The sequence below is a fragment of the Oryctolagus cuniculus genome, chromosome 11 (genome assembly GCF_051225735.1).
Source record: "Oryctolagus cuniculus isolate XC-2025 breed Fujian yellow rabbit chromosome 11, ASM5122573v1, whole genome shotgun sequence".
In the NCBI taxonomy this organism is placed as follows: domain Eukaryota; kingdom Metazoa; phylum Chordata; class Mammalia; order Lagomorpha; family Leporidae; genus Oryctolagus; species Oryctolagus cuniculus.
In genome coordinates, this window is record NC_142877.1 from 53,809,261 (window position 1) to 53,829,220 (window position 19,960).

General features: G+C 46.9%; 1 protein-coding gene across 3 annotated transcripts in view; it reads right to left on the reverse strand.

Annotated features, from left to right (window-relative positions):
- The window catches only part of ATF1 (activating transcription factor 1), a 61,693-nt gene that overhangs the window by 40,755 nt on the left and 978 nt on the right, over positions 1 to 19,960 (reverse strand). For all 3 annotated transcript variants that reach the window (XM_051846304.3, XM_070052229.2, XM_089308325.1), the window contains exon 2: positions 10,008 to 10,097. In XM_051846304.3, the coding sequence (XP_051702264.1) occupies positions 10,008 to 10,091 (84 nt within the window). In that variant the 5' untranslated portion in view covers positions 10,092 to 10,097. The remainder of the gene's footprint in view (positions 1 to 10,007; positions 10,098 to 19,960) is intronic.

The following is a 19,960-nucleotide window of genomic DNA, read 5'->3' on the forward strand; positions in this document are numbered from 1 at the left end:
CCTCACTTATATTCTGAAAGTTCTAGGTTCTAAATCATCAGGCCAAAACCTGAGACAGAACAATAACAAATAAATATGAAGAGTAGGAGCTGGTGGTGCGGTGCAGTGGGTTAGTGGGTGCAGTGCCCCAAGCCTGCAGTGCAGGCATCCCATGTGGGATGGAGTTCCAGCTGGAGTCCCAGCTGCTCCACTTCTGATCCCACGTGGGCCTCTGCACCCACGTGGGAGACTGACCCAGAAGAAGCTCCTAGCTCCAGGCTTCGAATCGGCTCAGTTTCAGCTATTGCAGCCATTTGGGGAGTGAACCAGCAGATGGAAGACCTCTCTCTCTCTCTCTGTCTCTCCTTCTCTCTGTATGTAACTCTTCCAAATAAATAATAAATAAATCTTAAAAAAAAAAAAAAAAAATCCCACTGCCTTAAAAAAAAAAAAAAAAGACACCCATGTCCCATACCAGAGTTCTTGGGTAAGATTCCCTGCTCTTGATCACAGCTTCTCATCAGTGCAAATCCTAGAAGGCAGTGATGACGGCTCAATTAATTGAATCCCTATCACCCACGTAGGAGACAGGGACTGAATTTCCGATTCAGGGGATGAACACCAAGCCTAAGGAAGCTAGACGGCAGTCCATGTTCCACAGTCACTACATGACTAAGCCAGGATTCAAGCCGGGTCTTCTGACTATAACTGTCCTTTGCACTAAGCAAGGCTGCCTCTGGACCTACACACAGCCTATCAGTAAATGGAATTCACCGAGCGCTGAGGCCCTCCTCTTCCTGTGGAGGTAACACTGGGCTCTCCTTTGAGCAGCACCATCTCTTCAACATCCTCCTGCCAAACATCCAGCTTCCAGACTCCACAGCGACAGACTGTCCTTGAGGCAGTCACATTCTCTTATTTTTCTTTTTAAAAAGTGTTTATTTATTGGGACAAGCATTGTGACACAGTAAGTTAAGCCACTGCTCTGGGGCACCCGCATCTCCTATGGGAGTGCCAGTTCGAATCCTGGTTCCTCTACTTTTGATCCAGCTCCTTGCTAATGCACCTAGTAAGTACCTGAGTTCCTGCCACCCATGGGAGAGACACAGATAAAGCTCCTGGCTCTTGGCTTCAGCCTGACCTAGCCTCAGCTGTTGCTGTCATCTGAGGAGTGAACCAGCAGATACAAGATCGATCTCTGTGTCTGTCTCTCTCTTTCCAATAAATAAATAAATCCTTTTTAAAAATACTTACCTATTTGAGAGGCAGAGAAAAAGATAGAGGGAGAGAGAACTCCCACCTGCTGGTTTACTCCTCAAATGCCCACAATGGGCAGAGCTAGGCCAACACTGGAAAATGTAAACTCAATTCAAGACTCCCTTGCGGGTGGCAGGCACCCAGTTACTTGGATCATCACCACTACCCACCAGGGTCTGCATTAGCAGGAAGCTAGAGTGAGCCAAAGGGCCAGGTATCGAACCCAGGCATGCCAAGATGAGATACAGGCATCTGAACCGATAGGCCAAACACCACCCACCAGCACGCATGTGCTCGCTCTCCCAATCTCTCTCTCTCTCTCTCTCTCTCACACACACACACACATACACACACAATTTAGAGAGAAGATGAGAGCAGGCGGGGAGAAAGAGCATGCTCCCATCTGATGGTCCAACTTCCCCGCATCAAATGCTGCAATGGCCAAAACTGGGCTGAGGCCACAGCCAGAAATATAATCTAAGTCTACCATGGCAGGTGGCAGGAGTCCAATTACTGGAGCCATTACCACTGCCTCTCAGGTTCTGCGATGGCAGAAAGTCAAAGTCAAGCACTCCAACACGGCATGCAGGCGCCTTAACTGCTAGGCTAAATCCCTGCTCCCACTTGTTTCTTTAAGATTTTAGAACCAGGGTACCAGCAGTGTGGCACAGTGAGTTACGTCACTGTTGTGATGCCAACGTCCCGTATCAGAGTGCCAGTTCAAGTCCTAACAACTCTATTTCCAATATATATTCCTGCTAATATACCTGGGAAAAACAGAGGAAGATGGCCCAAGTACTTGAGGCCTTGCCACCTATGTGGGAGACCAGGATGGAGTTCCTGGCTTCTGGCTTCAGAATAGCCTAAACCCAGCTGTTGGGGCCATTTGGGGAGTGAACCAGCAAAAAATCTGTGTGTGTGTGTGTGTGTGTGTGTCTGCTTCTCCCATTCTTTGTGTCACTCTGCCTTTCAAATAAATAAATCTTTAGAGAGGGAGAGGGAGATGGGTAGGGAGAAGGAGAGAGGAAGAGAGAGATTTTAGCACCAGGATCATTCTATTCTCTCCATATATATACTCGTGGCATAACTTGTGAATTCCATATACAACACCCAATATCCTTCCACACCCAGGTCTCTGATTTTGGCCTTCTCACCTCCAAAGCCTGTTTTTGCACCCCCCTCAGCCCCCCACTCCCTGTGTTGTATCCCACAGAGATTCCTGGCTGCAGGTGGAGGCTTAACCCACTCGGCCACAATGGCAGCCCTCATTCTTTATTTCTAAGACCCCAGTTTCTCTTGGCTTTCCTTCTACTCAGTGACAACCCCTTTTCAATCTCCCAAACACCAAAAGGTTAGAAAGCCCTGGTTCTCCTGACCTCAGGTCCGACTGTACTCACCCCGAGTAATGTCATCAAGTGACCAAGTATGCCTGTGTTACATGAGCATCTTCCTAGTCCTTGGGTGCCCTGCCCTGCTTCTCTCCCTGCTCTTTTTCCCCCTTTTCCATCCGGGCAATTGCTGTAGATCAATCTGAGGTTCAGTGATCCTTTCCTCAGCCACATTAAGCCTACTAATAAGTCCAAACACCCCTTCACCGTTTGTCACCATTTTTTGGTAGCCTTTCCTCTGACCCTCATACAGGTCCCACAACCCTGCTGAAATTCCCCCTCTGTTCACGCACATTATCTACTTTTCCAACTAGAGCCTTTACTGTATTTTTCATTGTTCATTTAATTCATGATCTGACAGTGTAACAGCTGCTCATCCTGAGTCTGATTCTGGTTTTCTTTTTTTGATACCTGACAGTGACTTGCTTTTGGGGTTTATATTCATAATTTTTGCCTGAATGTTGGACATCATTTATAAGATAGTAAAGACTGAAAATATTTCTGCCTGGATATTATTTTTGCCTAGAAACAGGTACACCTCTTCTGCCAGGCCATATAGTGTCATGTGTGCTGGAGGGAGGGACTGAGTCAAATTTCTGTAAGCACTGAGCTGGGCCTGGGTTTCCTTGTTATGATTACCTTAAGGGTACTGCCAGCTTCAGGTTCTCCTATGGGACTTGCTTAGGGTAGGGCTGCTTGTCAGAGGGTTGTTCTCAGGGCTCATGCATCTCCGTGCATCGTCTGTCCTTTCCTCAGGGGTAGCAGATCGCTGCTGAGACGTCCTCAGTTGTCGGGGCCCTGTCTCAGCCTCAGTTAGAACCTGCGCCCTTGCGTTGCAGAGTGGAACTTTCTCCCAGTAGAGGATGGTTTCCTGACCTTTCCTCAGGGTTGTCAGTTTTTTCATTTATTTCTCCCAGACAGGATTTATTCTCTTTCCTCAGCTGCTTAAAGGTCCCCCATCCCCCTCCCCCCGTACCACCTGGCCAGGTTTCTCTCTGGTCTCTCCTCCCTCAATCCTTCTCATGAGCAACTGATGGAGACCTTGCAAAGGACTCTCTAAGACGGTGTGAACTGGAGCTGGTGCTGTGGCACAGTAGGCTAAGTCTTTGCATGCAGCGTCAGCATCCCATATGCACACCGGTTCCTGTACCAGCTGCTCCACTTTCAATCCAGCTCCTTGCTAATAGCCTGGGAAAGCTCTAGAAGATGGCTCAAGTGCTTGGACCCCGGCAATCACATGGGAGACCCAGAGGAATACCCTGGCTCCTGGCTTCAGACTGGCCCACCTCTGGCTGTTGTGGCCATTTGGGGAGTGAACCAGCAGATAGAAGACCTCTCCCTCTCTCTGCAATTCCACCTCTCAAATAAATAAAATCTTCAAAAACAAAAAGAGGATGTGAACTCTCCCCAGCCTGCAGCTCTAAAAGGTTGTATAACCTCATGGCTGCCTACACCTGGACTTGAGCAAGTCATTAAAAATTCAGCTGAATTCTTCTCTTCCCCTAAATAACAGCTCTGCCTCCTTTCTGTGATCAGCCACCAACGAGGCAGGTCCATATCCTGCCTCACAGGTCAAGAAAAGTTATGATTTTGTAGATTATAAAAGTTATTCTGACTTGAGGGTAGAAAAACACTCTTTCTAGCTTTTCACACCTTAGGTAGAAGTCAGAAATCATTTCCAAATTTTTATTTATTTTTTCAACATTTATCTACTTATTTTTATTGAAAGAGGAAAAAATCTTCCCATCTGCTGATTCACTCCACAAATGGTCGCAACAGCCAGGGCTGCTCCTGGCCAAACCCAGGATCCAAGAATGTCATCCGGGTCTCCCACGTGGGTGGCAGGGACTCAAGTACTTCAGTAGTCACTCGCCTCCCAGATGCATTAGCAGGAAGTTGAGTCAAAAGGCAGAGGGAAGGGCCAGAGCCATGCTGTAGTGGGTAAAGCTGCTGCCTGTGACACCTGCTGCGTCCCATATGGGCGCCAGTTCACGTCTCAGCTGCTGTACTTCTGACCTAGCTCCCTGCTGATGTGCCTGGGAAGGCAGAGGAGGAGGGCCCAAATGCTTGGGTCCAAAAGCTGGCGGTGGCTTTACCCGCTCGCTATACCACAATGGCAGCCTGACTTTCAAATAAATAAATAAATCTTAATTAAAAAAAAAAAAAAAAAAAACAGAATGCTGGCAGCCTTCAGCTAATAGTCAGCAAAAACTGACGTTTTCACTCCTACAGCCACATGAAATGAATTTTGCCAAAAAACTAAGCTTGAAGGTAGATTCTTCTTTAACCTATTCTACAGTTAAGAACTCAGCCCCGCCTATTCTAGTCCCGGCTGCTCCTCTTCCGATCCAGCTCTCTGCTATGGCCTGGGAGAGCAGCAGAAGATGGCCCAAGTCCTTGGGCCCCTGCACCCACATGGGAGACCCGGGAAAAGCTCCTGGCTCCTGGCTTCGGATCAGCATGGCTCCGGCCGTTGCAGCCATATGGGGAGGGAACCAGCAGATGGAAGACCTCTCTCTCTGTCTCTAACTCTTCTCTGTAACTCCGCCTTTCAAATAAATAAATAAATCTTAAAAAAAAAAAAAAAAAAAAAAAAAAAAAAAAAACACCTCAGCCCTAGCCAACATCTTGAGTGCTCGGTGAGACCCCAATGCAGAGAACCTAGCTAAGATATCCTGACCCAACAGTCACTGAAAGGTAATAAATTTTGTGCTTTTTCCACTAAGTTTGTGGAAACTTGTTTAGCAGCGAAGAAACTAATAGATAGTATTCCACACTTAACACACCGAAAAGCCAAATTCCTGATTACCAACATCCCCCAAAAAGAAAAGCAAGAAAAATCAGGAAACAGCAACCCATTCTTACAGTTACCCAAGCCAAAAACTGCAGAGTTAAACTCAACTGTTTTCTGAAGCTCTACATACAAAAAAATTTTTTTAATTAAATTGTACATCTGATCCAATAACAGACATCACTGGCCTCACAAGCAAATCCAAAACTGACTTCATCTCATCACCACCACTGCTACATCCTGGTTCAAGCCACTGTCCACTCTCATGTACATTACTGTCAACGCCTAAAAAACTGGTTTTCTTGCTTCCACTCCAGAAAATAGTCAGAGTGATCTGTTGAAAATATTGGTCAGACAATGTTTTCACTTAAAATATCCCAGTGGTGGGGCTCGCGTTACATGGTGCAGCGGGTTAAGCTTCCACTTGTGACGCCCACATCTCATGCTGGGCACTGGTTCCTATCCCTGCTTCCAATCCTGCTCCCTGCTAATGTGCCTGGGAAGGCAGCAGAGAATCGCCCAAATGCCTGGGCCCCCTGTTACCCACATAAAAGACTCAGATGGAGTTCCAGACTTCTGACTGCAGCCTGGCCCAGACCTGGCTGTCTTGGTCATTTGAGAAGTGAAGCAGCAGATGGAAGATCTCTCTCTCTACCCTTTCTCTCTCTCTCGTCACTCTGCCCTTCAAATAAAAAGTATAATTTAGTAATAATAAAGACATATACATATGTGTATATATATAATCATAAACGTATATGTGTGTGTGTGCATGTGTACGTGTTTTTCCAATGGTTCTTGTCTCTCCCAGATTAAAACACAAGGATCTCAGTGGCCTACGAGGCCTACCCCAGGCTCTGCCTGCACTCATCCCTCCCCCGACGCCGGGGCCACTCTGCTGTCCCTTGACCATATCAAGCACGTATCAGTCTCTGAGCACAGACAGGACTTCTCTAATTAACTTGCATAGCAAGGAGACATCTCCCTGGCCCCAGCAACAATTCCCGCTCTGTCCTGCCCAGCTCTATCAGGTAAATATGTCAGCACATATCACCAGCTGGTATCTGTTCAGCTGCCGATAACTAAAAAAACTGCAGACTTTTGTTTCGGTGCTATGTCAGCTTATACTCAATTACTGTGTCAGACTCTGTCTCCCTACAGAATTTAGAGTCTAGTAAAGTATTTAAGCCACAAGAATTTGGATATAAAGCCAGTAACGTAATTTTTAAAACCACCATTAAGTGATTTACCATCTAGGAATTTACTTATTCCACCTCCACAAGTATGTTTCTGGAGACACTTAGAAAATATTCACAGGCCGGCGCTGTGGCTCAATAGGCTAATCCTCTACCTAGCGGCGCCGGCACACTGGGTTCTAGTCCCGGTTGCTCCTCTTCCAGGCCAGCTCTCTGTTGTGGCCAGGGAGTGCAGTGGAGGATGGCCCAAGTGCTTGGGCCCTGCACCCCATGGGAGACCAGGAGAAGCACCTGGCTCCTGCCATCGGATCAGCGCAGTGCGCCGGCAGCAGCGCGCTGGCTGTGGCGGCCATTGAACCAACAGCAAAGGAAGACCTTTCTCTCTCTCTCTCTCACTGTCCACTCTGCCTGTAAAAGAAGAAAGGAAAGGAAAGGAAAGGAAAGGGGAAAGGGGAAAGGGGAAAGGGGAAAGAGGAAAGAGGAAAGAGGAAAGGAAAGGAAAGAAAAGATTCACATCTAGGGGCTGGCGCTGTGCCTCACTTACTTGGTTGATCCTCTGCCTACGGCACCGGCATCCCATTTGGGCGCCGGGTTCTAGTCCCGGCTGCTCCTCTTCCAGTCCAGCTCTCTGATATGGCCAAAGTGCTTGGGCCCTGCACCCGCATGGGAGACCAGGAGGAAGCACCTGGCTCCGAATCGGAGCAGCACCGGCCATAGTGGCCATTTTGGGGGTGAACCAAAAGAAGGAAAACCTTTCTCTCCATCTCTCTCTCTCACTGTCTGTCAAATAAAAAAAATTCACATCTAAACAAAACTAGCTGAAATATAAAAATTAACTGAATTAAAACCATTCTGTAACCAACTCCATTGCTTGTTTTCTTAGGTGCTTTCTTAATTAATGATAAAACTGGTTCTCAAGAACTTATTTTCTTTTAATGTATTAAATGGAGGTCTTACATATCATAAATTATAGTTATGCCTAATTGCTCATAAAAGATGTATCATTCTTGAGGCTGGTGCTGTGGCACAGAAAGGTAAAGCCCAGGCCTACAGTGCTGGCATCCCATATGGGCGCCGGTTCCAGTCCAGCTGATCCTCTTCAGATCCAGCTCTCTGCTGTGGCCTGGGAAAGCAGTAGATCAACTTACTTGGTTGATCCTCTGCCTACGGCACCGGCATCCCATTTGGGCGCCGGGTTCTAGTCCCGGCTGCTCCTCTTCCAGTCCAGCTCTCTGCTATGGCCCAAGTGCTTGGGCCCCTGCACCCACATGGGAGACCTGGAAGAAGTTCCTGGCTCCTGGCTTCAGATCGGTGCAGCTCTGGCTGTTGCGGCCATCTGGGGAGTGAACCAGCAGATGGAAGACTTCTCTCTCTGTCTCTACCTCTCTCTCTAACTCTAATAAATAAAATAAATCTTTAAGAAGAAGAAGAAGAAGATGTATCATTCTTGTGTGCTTCTTTAAAGTTAATTGTTTCTCAAAAAAAAAAAAGAAGAAGTAAAATTAACTTTGAGATGCAATGACTCTGAACAGCCCTTGTCTCAACTGTTGAAGAACAATTTTTTTTTCCGTGCAAACTGTTGAACTCTTGACTCAGTATAATATGCTTTTGAGTATTCTCAAAAAAAGAAACATTCTGTAAAGGGCTCTATTAACAGAAAGCTAACCAAAAGACGACTCCACATTATTTTCACAGTACCACCTGGAGAAAAATATTGCTGTTATTCACCATACAGCCAAACACTAGGGAGGATGTGTCAGGGCTGAAGGAGCAGCCCTGTGGGCCCCTGCTTCTCACAATTTTTGGTCACAGACCCTTTTAGACTCTTGAAAATCACTGAGAAACAAAAAAACTTTCATTTATGTGGCTCCTATCATATCTAAAATCAAAATAAAACAATTATAAATATTCAACAGCCCATTTAAAAATAATCAAATTGATTATATGTTAGCATAAATTATACATTCCATTAACATAACTAGACTTTCTCAAAATCATTAGTGAGGGAAAAGGTTTTAACATTTCTGCAAATCCCTTTGATGTCTGGTTTAACAGAAAATAGCTGAATTCTCTTATCAAATCCTATGTTAAATATACTGCTCTCCATTGCGTTGGTTGAGATACATGAAGACATCTACCACAATGCAGTTGGAAATGTAAAGTGTTGTAAGTGGCCTTTTCAGAAAACTGTAGATATTGTTAGATAACACAGCGTAACTCAGCAAGCCATTGTTCTTATAGTTTATGTGCTATGCAGGTTCACACAGTCTAAACCTTACACATTCTTTTAACATTAAAATGCGTTGTTCTATCTTGCACTTTGAATGGGCCTCATACTCATGCATCAGTGCGTAAGATAACTTTGTATCTAAAAAGTCAGTTAGTGCTAAATTCATGAAGATGAATATAAGTTTTCTAAAATTCCAATTTTTTGCTTAAAAGTTCAAATCTTACCACTGCCAGCAAATACTGTCAGCTATTTATCTTGAAGTCTGTCAAGATGCATGGAATACACAGTCCAGAATAAAATATGTCAATCCTATAATATACAAACCTGTCATTTTACTTAAATTCTCTAACATGCTTATTTCCCAGTTCAGCAAAAAAATTTCCTATGTATTGTGATAAATCTGCTTATAAAGATCATTTATATCTCTGTCTCTCCTCTAATTCTGCCTTTCAAATAAATAAATCTTTTAAAAAATCATTTAGTTGGGCCGGCGCCGCGGCTCACTAGGCTAATCCTCCACCTAGCAGCGCCGGCACACCAGGTTCTAGTCCCAGTCGGGGCGCCGGATTCTGTCCCAGTTGCCCCTCTCCCAGGCCAGCTCTCCGCTGTGGCCAGGGAGTGCAGTGGAGGATGGCCTAAGTGCTTGGGCCCTGCACCCGCATGGGAGACCAGGATAAATACCTGGCTCCTGCCATCAGATCAGCGCGGCCGTGGCGGCCATTGGAGAGTGAACCAATGGCAAAGGAAGACCTTTCTCTCTGTCTCTCTCTCTCACTGTCCACTCTGCCTGTCAAAAAATAAAAAAAAAAATAAATTAAAAAAATTTAAAAAAATCATTTAGTCTGTTTCAAGTTAGCTCAAAAGTCAAATAATTTTTTCACTTTTATCTGAAGTGGCAACAAAATTAGACTGAAAAAAATGTAAAAATTGTGCATCATGTAAAGTCAAATCTGTTTCTTCATGTTTTGAGAAGTGCATACTGAAACAACTCTAACTATACTTTGTATAAAACAAAACAGAATGGTCTTGATATTTCAATCAAATCCACTTAAAGTCTTTTTCCTTGATTTTTTTCTATGAATATTAGTAATATTAGAACTAACAGATAAGTCTGCATACAGACAGCACATTCCCAACCAGCTCAATATCCTGGCTGTCCCCTGCCTTACCTGTTGAGAAATGTGAGCTCCCTGAACTGCTGAACCAGCTTGAGGCGCTGTCTCTGAAGCGTTACTCTTGTGGGAATCTTCCATAATCAACTACAAGAGAAAAAGTCAGTGAAAATAAAGGTGCTATAGAATACTACGCAGTCATGTCAAAACTGATCATCTGCTTGCGTCTATGGAACAGAACCGGTAGCTATGGTGTACAGAGGAGACTTTTCGGGGCTGGCGCTGTGGCTTAGCGGGTAAAGCCGCTGCCTGCAGAGCCGGCATCCTATATGGGTGCCGGTGCAAGTCTGAGCTGCTTCACTTCCAATCCAGCTCTCCTCTATGGCCTGGGAAAGCAGTGGAGGATGGCCCAAGTCCTTGGGTCCCTGCACCTGCGTGGGAGACCCAGAAGAAGCTCCTGGCTTCTGGCTTCGGATCGGCGCAGCTCCGGCCGTCATGGCCAACTGGGGGAGTGAACCAGCTGAAGACCTCTCTCTCTCTCTCTGCCTCTCCTTCTCTTTCTGTGTAACTCTTTCAAGTAAAATAAAATAAATCTTAAAAAGAGAGAGACTTTTCCTGGGATCTCATTTAAAAATTTGACCCACGATCTGCCGGCGCTGTGGCTCAATAGGCTAATCCTCCGCCTGCGGCGCTGGCACACCGGGTTCTAGTCCGGGTCAGGGCGCCAGATTCTGTCCCAGTTGCTCCTCTTCCAGTCCAGCTCTCTGCTGCGGCCCGGGAGTGCAGAGGAGGATGGCCCAGGACCTTGGGCCCTTGCACCTGCATGGGAGACCGGGAGAAGCACCTGGCTCCTGGCTTCAGATCAGCACGGTGCACTGGCCGCAGCGCGCAGGCCGCAGCGGCCACTGGGGGGTGAACCAACAGAAAAGGAAGACCTTTTTCTCTGTCTCTCTCTCACTGTCCACTCTGCCTGTCAAAAAAAAAATTTGACCCACGAGAACATGTTTAAATTTAATAAACAGCACATATATTCATCATTTACTATGGTTAATTTAAAATATTATTCCACTCAACAAGTATGACAACTTTCCTGGACACATGCATTCCCGTCTCTAGCTTAGAGAACAGCTTCCAAGTGCACACATAGTTTGACATTGAGAATTTACTGAGTAAAACCTGATCAAAAAATAAAACTGTGCGTATAGAGGTTACACGGATCCAAATGATTAACTGTTCAATATGCAGGCTGAGGGACCGGCATCATGGCGCAGTGTAAGGCTAAGTTGCCACCTGCAGCACCAGCATCCCGAATGGGTACTGGTTCAAGTCCTACTTGTCCCACTTCTGATCCAGCTCCCTGCTAATGTGCCTAGGAAAGCAGCAGAAGGTGGCCCAAGTACTTGGGCCCCTGTACCCATGTGGGAGACCCAGATGGAGTTCCTGGCTCTTGGCTTTGGCCTGGCCCAGCCCCAACTGTTGTGGTCATTTGGGGAGTAAACCAGTGTTTGGAAGATCTCTCTCTTTTCACTCTCTCTTTCATGTAAAATAATTTTTTTAAGAAAAGTAATATGTAGGCTGAGTAAGAATGAGAATAAATAGGTTATTTAAATATGATCAAATATGTAAATGGGGAGAGAACCATCAACAAAAAAGACTATTAAAGCATCCAAGTACAATTTGAGGTTTTTATGGTTATATGCAAAGATAAAAAGGGGGGGGGGGGGCCGCTGGCCAGCAAGCCTAAGAAGATGTTCAACATCACTAATAATTAGGAAAATGCAAACAAAAGTCACAGTAAGGCATCTTTTCACACCCACCAGAACGGCTAACATTGAGCCAGGCATTGTGGAACAACAGGTTAAGCTGCCTCCTGCAACGCCAGCATCCCATATGGGTGGCCAGTTTGAGTCCTGGCTACTCCACTTTTTTTTTTTTTTGGACAGGCAGAGTGGACAGTGAGAGAGTGAGAGAGAGAGAGAGAGAGAGACAGAGAGAAAGGTCTTCCTTTGCCGTTGGTTCACCCTCCAATGGCCGCCGCGGCCAGCGCACTGCGCTGATCCGATGGCAGCAGCCAGGTACTTATCCTGGTCTCCCATGGGGTGCAGGGCCCAAGCACTTGGGCCATCCTCCACTGCACTCCCTGGCCACAGCAGAGAGCTGGCCTGGAAGAGGGGCAACCGGGACAGAATCCGGCGCCCCGACCGGGACTAGAACCCAGTGTGCTGGCGCCGCTAGGTGGAGGATTAGCCTAGTGAGCCGCGGCGCCGGCCCTACTCCACTTCTGATCCAGCTCCCTGCTAATGTGCCTGGGAAAGCAGTGGAGGATGAACCAAGTGCGTCGGCCCCTGCACCCATGTGGGACTGGGATGAAGCTCCTGGCTTCTACCTGGCCCTGCCTCAGTGGTGGTGGTCATTTGAGGCCTAAACCAATGGACAGAATATATCTCTCTCTCTGTAACTTTGCCTTTCAACTAAATTTAAAAAATAAATTTTAACAACAACAAAAAGAATGGCTAATATCAAAATACAGAAACAAAGGGGCCAGCCTCCACCTGTGGCACCAGCATCCAGTTCGAGACCTAGAGGCTCAACTTCCGATCCAACTCCCTGCTAATGCGCCTAAGAAAAGCAGAAGATGGCCCAAGTGCTTGGGCTCCTGTACCCACATTGGAGACTCAGAAGTTCCTGGCTCCTGGCTTTTGATTGGCCCAGCTCCAGCTGTTGCAGCCACCTGAGGAGCGAACCAGTGGATGGAGGGCCTCTTTGTCTCCCTGCCTCTGCCTCTCTGCAACTCTGCCTTTCAAATAAATAAATGAATCTTCAAATGAATAATAAAAAATAAAGAGAGGGCAACTAGGTACCTGCTCCTTAACATCACTGACTTACTAAACCAAGTTTAAGCCTCTGTGTTCATTCCTCTTTTTGGAAATCAGAAAACATTCACTGATAACATCAAGATTCACGGCAGCACTGCAGGCGGCAGTTTCACCCGCTATGCCACACACCGGCCAAGACCAGGATTGAAATTGTTCGCAGTCACTGAAAAATGACATAGGGCAAGCAGTTGGCACAGTGACTAAGACGCCAGCTGGGATGCCCACACCCAATATCAGAATGTCTGGTCTGAGTTGGGCTCTGTTTCCCACTCCAGCTTCCTGCTAATGCACACCTGGGGAAGCAGCAGGTGAGGGCTCAAGTGTTTGGGTCTGGACCACCAACAGAGGAGACGCCAATCTGAGTTCCTGGCTCCTAACGTTGGCCTGGCGCAGACCCTCTGCTGCAGACAGGCATCTGAGGAGTGAGCCAGCAAATAGAAGATCGCTCTGTCTTTCAGATAAAACAAAAACTAACAAGGGGGGTGGGTGTTGTGGTGCGCCAAGTTATGCAGCTGCTTGGGAAAGGTGTATCTTGTATCTCAGTGCCAGTTCAAGTTTGGTCAAGTCTAGCTCCTCTACTCTACATCCAGCTCCCTGCTAATGTGCCAGGAAACAGCAATGCCATGTATTTGAGTAGTCTCTGCCACTCAAGTGAGAGAAAAAGATGGAGTTGCAAGCTCCTGGCTCCTGCCTGGCCTGGCTTTTGCAGCATTTGCACAGGGAAGTAGCAAACAGAAGATCTCTCAGGGCCAGTGTTGTCAATCAGTGAGTTAACTCAGGGCCTGTGAGTGCCAGCACCCCAAATGAGTGCCAGTTCAAGTTCCTACTGCTCCACTTCCAATCCAGCTCCCTACTAATGCGCCTGGGAAAGCAGTGGAGGATGGCCCAAGTATTTGAGCTCCTGCCACCCTTGTGGTAGATCCAGATGGAGTTCCTAGCTCCTGACTTTGGCTTGGCCTAGCCCTGGCCACTGTGACCATTTGGGGAATGAACCAGCAGATGAAGATTGAGCTCTCTAACTCTGCCTTTCAGAGAAATAAATCTTAGGGAAAAAAAAAAAAAAAAAAAAAAAGAGAGATTTCCATATCTCACTCTGTCACTGTGCTTTTCAAATAAATAAGTAAATTTTTAAAGTGAAAAGCATATTTAAGTAGCACTCTGACATCAGAAATAACCCTGAAGGCATTCTGGTCTGGCTGAAAAGCCCACGAGAGCATTTTAGGCAAGGAAACCCAAGACACAAAAAGTGTCCTACATGAAGGATCTCTGTGAGTGAGACCCCAGTGGAAAGAACAGGCCATCAAAGGATGTACTTTTCTCTGAAGGGAGGCGAGAACTTCTGCTTTGCTTATGGCCTTGTCTAAATACAGAAGGAGTCTGTAGATTTAAAAGGCCTCCATAGCCTAGGCAGCTCATGTCAAGGCAGCTCAGGTGATCACTGAGGTCATACATAAGAGTGTTAATTGTAAATTAACAACAGGAGTCACTGTGCACTAACTTCCCATGCAGGACCTCTGTCCTTAGAGAGTTGTATTATGAGAGTTAATAGTAAAACCTGTTCTCAAAGATTTACTTCAGTTTAGTGTATTAAGTGGAGGATATTTTTATGCTTCATCAGTCTAAGTGCTTGCAAAAAAAGTAGTATCATTCTTGGGTTCTTCTTTAAAGTTAATTTTCTCAAAAAAAGAATGCTTAAAAAAAGTGAAATCAACTTCAAGATGCAATGACTTTGAACAGCCTTCTCAACTGTTCAGGAACAGGTTTTTTTTCTTTTTTATACAATTTGTTGAACTCTTTATTTAGTACAGAGTTAATCTTATGGGTATAAAGTTAATTGAAAATAGATCTTAGTGAAAAATAAGACTGGAACTAGGAGAGGGAGGAAGAAGAGGGTTGGGAGTGTGGGTGGGAGGGTAGGTACAGTGGGAAGAATTATTATATTCCTAAAGTTATGTTTATGAAATGCATGAAGTTGGGGCTGGTGCTGTGGCATAGCGGAAAAAGCTGCTGCCTGCAGTGCTGGCATCCCAAATGGGCGCTGGTTTGACTCCCAGCTGCTCCTCTTCAAATCCAGCTCTCTGCTGTGGCCTGAGAAAGCAGAAGAAGATGGTCCAAGTTCTTGGGCCTCTGCATCCACGTGGAGGACCCAGAAGAAGCTCCTGGCTCCTGGCTCCGGATTGGCTCAGCTCCAGCCATTGCAGCCAATTAGAGAGTGAACCAGCAGATGGAAGCTGGCTTGCTAGCTCTCTCTCTCTCTGCCTCTCCTTCTCTCTCTGTGTAACTCTGCCTTTCAAATAAATAAATAAATCTTAAAAAAAAAAAAAGTGCATGAAGTTTGTATTCCTTAAATAAAAGGTTCCTTTGGGGAAAAATAAATAATTAAATTTTCCCCACACACACAAAAATGAAAAGCATGATAAATGTGGCATTAGCCTTTTTCCTAATTCAGAAAATTTACCACAGGGGGAAAGAAAATGAATGACAAATTTCAACCTCAATATTGTCAAATGTCTCTTCACTCTATTTCCAGTTTTTGGAAAGCCAGAACCACACTGTAAGGGTAATTTTGTAACTTTATACTTTGTATCGTTTCCACTCATCACAAATACCTTCTAGGTTTTAAATATGAACACATTTAAAGGCTATATAATATACCATCAAAGGAATATACATCATATTCTTTTCCAAACAAAATAATAGTGTAATGAACATCTTTCTTGCTTAATTAAGATTGCAGGCACAGGGCCGAGGTTCTCGGCAAGAATGCCCCTCGGTGCGAGTGAGCCTTGTGCCTCAGCAGGACCGGCATCCACCTGGGCGCCCACATCCCACATGGGAGCGCTGGCTGGAGTTCCAACTACCCTTCCGACTCAGCTCTCTGCTAACGAGTTTGGGAAAGCAGACGATGGCCCAAGTATTTGGAGCCCTGTCACCCACATAGAAAACCTGCATTGAGTTCCTGGCTCCTGACCTCAGTATGTTCTAGCCCTAGCTATTGCAGGTTTGTGGGCAGTGAACCAGCAGACAGAAGCAGGCACGTGCATGCTCTCTTAATCGCTCGCTCGCTCTCTTTGTGCCAACTCTGTGGTATAGCAAGTAAAACTGCTGTCTGTAACGCCAACATCCCATATGGGAGCCAATTCATGTTCTGGCTGATCCACTTCCCATCCAGCTAGCTCCCTGCTAATGGCCTGAGAAAAGTAGTGGGAGATGGTCCAAATGCTGGGGCCCCTGCCACCCATGTGGAAAACCCAGGAGAAACTCCTAGCTCCTGACTTGTCCCAGTGCAGGCTGTTGCAACCATCTGGGGAGTAAACCAGCGGCAGATGGAAGATCTCTGTCTCTCCCTAATTCTGGTCTGAAATAAATAAATCTTTTAAAAAAAAACTCTATAAATAAATCTTTAAAAAAAAAAAATCTGTCTCTCCCCCTCTCTGTGTCACTCTACTTTTCCAATAAACAAAAATAACTTTTAAAAAAGGGAGAATTCTAAGGGCTGGCACTGTGGCGCAGCAGATTAAAGCCCTGGCCTGAAGCGTCGGCATCCCATATGGGTGACAGGAAGTAGCAGAGTCCCGGCTGCTCCTCTTCCAATCCAGCTCTCTGATGTGGCCTGGGAATGCAGTAGAAGATGGCCCAAATCCTTGGGCCCCTACACCCACGTGGGAGACCTGGAAGAAGCTCCTGGCTCCTGCCTTCGGATCAGTGCAGCTCCGGCTGTTGTGGCCATCTGGGGAGTGAACCAGCGGTTGGAAAACCTCTCTCTCTCTGAGCCTCTCTCTGTAACTTTGTCTTTCAAATAATAAAATAAATATTTAAAAAAAGAGAGAGAGAGAGGTTTCTAGCTATCAGGAAAACATGAGAAAACAGGAATTAAAAAAAAATATTTATTTACTTGAGAGACACAGTTATAGAGAGGGAGAGACAAGAAAGGTCTTCCATCCGCTGGTTCACTCCCCAAATGGCCTCAATGGCCAGAGCTACGCCAATCCAGGAGCCAGGAGCTTCTTCCAGGTCTCCCACATCGGTGCAGGGGCCCCAGCATTTGGGCCATCTCCCACTACTTTTCCCAGGCCATTATCAGGGAGCTGGAGCAGAAATTGAGCACATTGGACTCGAACTGGCACCCATTTGGGATGCCAGCACCGCAGGTGAAGGCTTAACCTACAATACCACAGCGTCAGCCCCAGCAACAGGAATTTTTAAAAAGATCATTACTAGGGCCGGTGCCTGGGCAGAGAGGGTAAGCCTCAGCCTGCAGTGTCAGCATCCCATATGGGTGCCAGTTTGAGTCCAGGCTGCTCAACTTCTGCTCCAGCTCCTGCTAATGGCCTGGAAAGCAGTAGAGGATGGCCCAAGTTCTTGGACACCTGCTATCCATGTGGGAGACCTGAAAGAAGCTCCTGGCTTCAGCTAGGCTCATTCCAGACTGTTGGGACTATCTAGGGAGCGAACAAGCAGATGGCAGATCGATCTCTCTCTCAAATAAATAAATCCTCTTTAAAAAGTGTTTACTATTCCAGTCCTGGCTGCTTCTCTTTCAATCCAGCTCTCTGGTAATGGCCTTAGGAAAGCAGCAGAAGATGGCCCAACTATTTGGGTCTCCTGTACCCAGTTGGGAAATCCGGAAGAAGCTCCTGGTACCTGGCTTCAGATCAGCCCAGCTCTGGCCGTCGTGGCCATTTGGTGAGCGAACCAGTGGACGGAATCCTCTTCTGTCTCTGTAACTCTGCCTTTCAAATAAAAAAATAAATCTCTAAGAAAAAAAGTGTTTAGGGGCCAGCACTGTGGTAAAGCCACTGCCTGCTGTGCCGGTATCCCATATGGGCACCGGTTTGCCTTCCGGCTGCTCCACTTCTGACCCAGCTCTCTGCTATGGCCTGTGAAAGCAGTAGAAGATGGCCCAAGTCCTTGGGCCCCTGCATCTGCGTGGGAGACCCAGAAGAAGCTCCTGGCTCCCAGCTTTGGATCGGCACAGCTCCAGCTGTTGCAGCCATTTAGGGAGTGAACCAGCGGATGGAAGACCTCTGTCTCTCTTTCTGCCTCTCTGTAACTCTGTCAAGTAAATCAATATTAAAAAAAAAAAAAAAAAGGTTTAATATAATAAATTTTGTTGGGGCCGGCACCATGGCTCACTTGGTTAATTCTCTGCCTGCAGTGCCAGCATCCCACATGGGCGCCAGGTTCTAGTTCCTGTTGCGCCTCTTCCAGTACAACTCTCTGCTGTGGCCGGGGAAGGCAATGAAGGATGGCCCAACTACTTGGGCCCTGCATCCGCATGGGAGACCAGGAGAAGCTCCTGGCTCCTGGCTTCGAATCGGCACAGCTCCGGCCATAGCGGCCATTTGGGGGGTGAACCAACGGAAAAGGAAGACCTTTCTCTCTGTCTCTCTCTCTCACTAACTCTGTGAAATAAAGAAAGAAATAAAAATAAATAAATTTTGTGTGTGTTTTCTATAAAAAATAAAGCCCTAGGCAGCATGTGTAAGTGGGGCACAATCAAATCCCAAGGGGGAAGTGCCAACAATGGGAATGAACTGGAGATCAGAAATGCAGGCAGGCTGTGATCTTGCTCATATAGACAATGAAAGGGAAGGCGGAACATCTTTAAAAAAAAAAAATGGCAAGGCTTCCATAGCCTTGGCAGCTCACGACAAGAGCCTCGGGTGATCACTGACGTCATAAATAAGAGTGTCAATTGTTAAATCAACAACGGGAGTCACTGTGCACTTGCTCCCCATGTAGGACCTCTGTCCTTAATGAGTTGTACTATGTGAATTAATGGTACAACTAGTCTTCAAACAGCACTTTATACTTTGTGTGTCTGTGTGGGTGCAGACTGTTGAAATCTTTACTCAGTATAGAGTTGATCTTATGTATATAAAGATAATTAAAATTACTGGGATGGGAGAGGGAGTAGGAGGTGGGATGGGAGTACGGGTAGGAGGGCGGGTATGGGGGGGGGGAAGAATCGCTATATTCCAAAAGCTGTACCTATGTAATTTTTATTCATTAAATAAAAGCTTTCTAAAGCAAATGGCCAGAAAGAAACATTATAACCTAGGCAGTAAACTAAGCTTTTTAATGTCATCTCCTGATTCCTAGTCTAGCAATGTATAAACTGAGCCTCAAAGAAATTGGCAGGTAGTGTGGCTCTCACTTTAAGACATGAATGGGAGACCTGAGGCCAGAACTGGTTTACTCCAAAGTCCTGTTTTTTCCCTTCCACATGGTCCCTCTTCCAGGAAAAGCCTCCGATTGAGCTTTCTCTCCGCTCCAGGTCCCTCTTTCCCTAACGCTGTCCCTGCGGCCTGCACACATTTCTAATGAGGCTGCCTGATGGAATGCTGCAGGCCCCCGGGGGTACAGAGCCTGTATCACGGGAATGCTGGGAACGCGGCGAATGCGCGGCGCCCAGGAGACCCAGAGTGCTATCAATGAATGAAGTAACAATGACCCCGTCGTCTCTCTCTCCACAAAGGGCTCTTCAGCGCCTCACCAGGACTGTCTCCCGCAGAGCTGCTCCTATCGGTCAGGATCTCTCTCATCTCTCTGGTGCGCCCACCTGGACGCCAGAAAGGCTTTTCCCTCTGCCAGAAACCCTACGCTGCCTCTTCTTCACCTGGCCTGCTTCTGAACTATTTCCCCAAACTTCCCCAGCCTGGTCAACAGCCTTGGGGCTGTATAACCCCAGCAACGACAACCCGTTCACCCCATGGCACCTGTCCCAGTATTGCAAGCGGCCTGGTTTTCTGCCTCAATACCGGAAACATAGAGGGAGTGAAAGACAAAAGGGATGCGGCAAGGATCAAAGCAGGACTTCCCCTGGCTTTCAGAAACGGGGCGACGCAGGCACGGGAAAACCTGCAGAGACAGCCACATCCTGCGCTGCAGTTGGAAATTCAACATAAATAAGGAGCGTGATGGGGTTGGGGGGCAAGGCCTGTGTGCCGGGGAGCGCCGCCTGCCGGCCACGCCGCGGCACTGCGCCGACCCACGCGCGGGGGGCATCACGCACGCTCCGCGCCGGGACCCCAGACCCGGACGCGAGCGCAGGCTCTCGAGGACCTGTCCGCTGGGAGGGGCGGACAGCCGGCACGGGAGCCGCACGCACGCGTGTTTCTGAGGGTCACG